This window comes from Oryx dammah, unplaced genomic scaffold, assembly GCF_014754425.2.
Source record: "Oryx dammah isolate SB20612 unplaced genomic scaffold, SCBI_Odam_1.1 HiC_scaffold_9, whole genome shotgun sequence".
Taxonomy (NCBI): domain Eukaryota; kingdom Metazoa; phylum Chordata; class Mammalia; order Artiodactyla; family Bovidae; genus Oryx; species Oryx dammah.
In genome coordinates, this window is record NW_024070193.1 from 11,449,765 (window position 1) to 11,452,350 (window position 2,586).

At 47.6% G+C, this 2,586-nt stretch overlaps 1 protein-coding gene across 1 annotated transcript; it reads left to right on the forward strand.

Moving 5' to 3' along the window:
- Positions 1-282: 282 nt before the first annotated feature.
- IQCF3 (IQ motif containing F3) lies at positions 283-2,068 on the forward strand. The gene is made up of 3 exons (XM_040247284.1): positions 283-289; positions 859-869; positions 1,027-2,068. Exons 1-3 carry the CDS (start codon positions 283-285, stop codon positions 1,423-1,425), a joined length of 417 nt encoding a protein of 138 aa, XP_040103218.1. The 3' UTR covers positions 1,426-2,068.
- Positions 2,069-2,586: the final 518 nt, after the last annotated feature.

Genomic DNA, 2,586 nt, shown 5'->3' on the forward strand with positions numbered 1-2,586 from the left:
ACTCATGTTTTCTCCCTACGTTCTGATTGCAGAAGACTGAACCTGATAATGACGATCTAGAGAAAGAGAGGAAAAGGAAGGTAGGTGGGGCCCAGGAGCATGTGGGAACCTCAGACCATTGGCCTTCTGACCCCAGGGTCCCTGGAAGTAAAGGCTTCATCTCTAGTCTCACAGGAATCAGCTCAGTGGTGCCTTCCTGTCCTGGTATATTCCCTCCATATTCTGGGTGAGGGAGGGAGAGAGACATTAGAGAAGCAAGGAATCAGGATACTCACAGGCCATATGGAAGGTGAGACACAGCACAGTGAAAACTGGAGAGCTGGAGAAAGGGCATCCTAGGCCTAGAAGGATATGAGAGTGATTGAGAGATACCGAAAGTGTTAGTTGCTCAGTCATGTTTGACTCTTTGCAACACCATGGACTGTAGCCCTCCAGTTTCCTCTGTCTACAGGATTCTCCAGGTAAGAATACTGGAGTAGGTTGACATTCCATTCTCCAGGGGATCTTCCCGACACAGGGATCCAAGCCAGTCTCCCGCATTTCAGGCAGATTCTTTGCCATCTGAGCCCCCAGGAAAGAGTAGTGGAAGTCAAAAGAAATGAAGTGGAGGAAGCTACGGGGGGCTGTGACGGAGGCAGCATCACAGGCTGGAGTCTGGGCTGAGATGCAAGCTACAAACTCAAGAGTTTAATCCTCATGAGCACCCTTTGATTCCTCACATCCATGTCTGGTCTTCTGGGTCAGAAAGTGTTTCCACTGATTCCATGAACCTGTGAAGACCACAGGGCAAGCATATCCTCATTTTATACAGACAAAGACACTGACTCAGAGGGTAAACAGATGTGTTTGTGGGCATAGACAAGACAGATGTAGAGCCAGAACCCCACCCAAGGTTCCTGGGCCCTGAGAACCACCAGGAAAAAGGCTGATTGTTCAGAGAGACAATCAGAGGTCCTTTGTGGCAGACACCACAGCTGTGGTTGATGGTGACAAATTCACTGGGAGCCTTCTGCTTTGCTTGGTTAGTTGCTTCTTGCAAAACAACGCCAGATAGCAAGGATGAAGGCAGCTGGGAAGATCCAGGCCTGGTGGCGTGGAACCCTGGTGCGTAGGACCCTGCTGGCAGCCGCCCTCAGGGCCTGGATGATTCAGTGCTGGTGGAGAAAAGTCCTGTGGAGGAAGTTGTATAAGCGACGGCAGAACTCACTGAAGATCTATATAATCCAGGAGCAGGCGGCAGTCAAGCTCCAGTCCTGGGTTCGCATGTGGCAGTGCCATCAACGTTACTGCCAAGTGTGCAACGCTGTATGCATACTACAAGCTCCAAAGAGCTGCTTCACCTTTCAGACCAGTGATGTTTCACAGGCACAATACGGGGGTGCTTTCAACCAGCCAGAGTTCCATATTGAAATCCTATCAATCTAAGAGAATACTATAGGGTGGACAACTGGCTCCACCACCCCAATAAATGTCTGACCAGGTTTTGTGTGTTTCAGTGACTCTCAGGATGGGGACCCCAAAGATTCAGGCCCTGCCCTCTTCTACTCAAAGAATACTTCAATATAGGTATCTCTCCCTCCTACCCCCACTCCCGCCCCTCAGTGCCTGTGGCCCCTGTTTGGACCCACAGTAGCCATGTGCTACTCTGTCCAAATCAGAAACTGCTGCCTGAGGGTGACCTCATATATGCAGAGCCAGGTATCCCATTTCACATCTCCATCATCAGTCTTGTCTCCTAAACTCGCAATTGGGAGGCATTGGGCTTTGTATTTCTGAAGACTCTGGGTACCTGCTCATATGAGAGTGAAGACATGCTACAGACTCTCAGCCTGCCACTAGGACCCAGCGAGGATTGCACCCATTGGCTTTGTGTTTAGCAAGCCCCAGAAAGAAGTCAGCCACTTGGCTGGCTCTCCTGGGAACAGAGCAACCCAAAGAAACCACAGGAGGCTGGCCTGAGTGATGACCGACACAAGGTTTTGCAAGCTTCATGCTAATTTAGATTCGATTTTCTTTTTTAAAATTAATTTATTTGGCTGTGTTGGGTCTTAGTTGCAGCACATTATGGGGTCTTTTTTGTATCTGGATGCTATTTTCTTTGGGAAATAGCAGATACCATGATCTTAAGGAACCTCAGTACTGCCTCTACCCTCCCCCATCATTGCAAGCTTCTCAAGGGTGCTAAACACAAATAAGGCTCCCACTGATATCAAACACCTCCGCTCTATGTATGACACCATTCTTAGTGACATCCACATTGACTGGATGATGCCCCCATGCTTCTTGCCTCTCACCTCCTGTGATTTTGACTTCCAGCCTAGCTTAGTCATTCACTCCTGTGATTGCACTAAAGACCATTGTTTCTGAGGCTGTCTATGGGGAAGGACCATTTTTTAAAATGTTAAATCCATCATAGGCCAATTATTTTGTAAAACAATCAAATTTTGATGAAAATAAATGGAAAAGCATATAGAATACAAGGCTTGTTTTTAATTATTAGAACATACATAAAATTACTATTTCAAATTGCTTTCAGTTCAGTTCAGTTCAGTCGTGTCCAACTCTTTGCAACCCCCTGAACCGCAG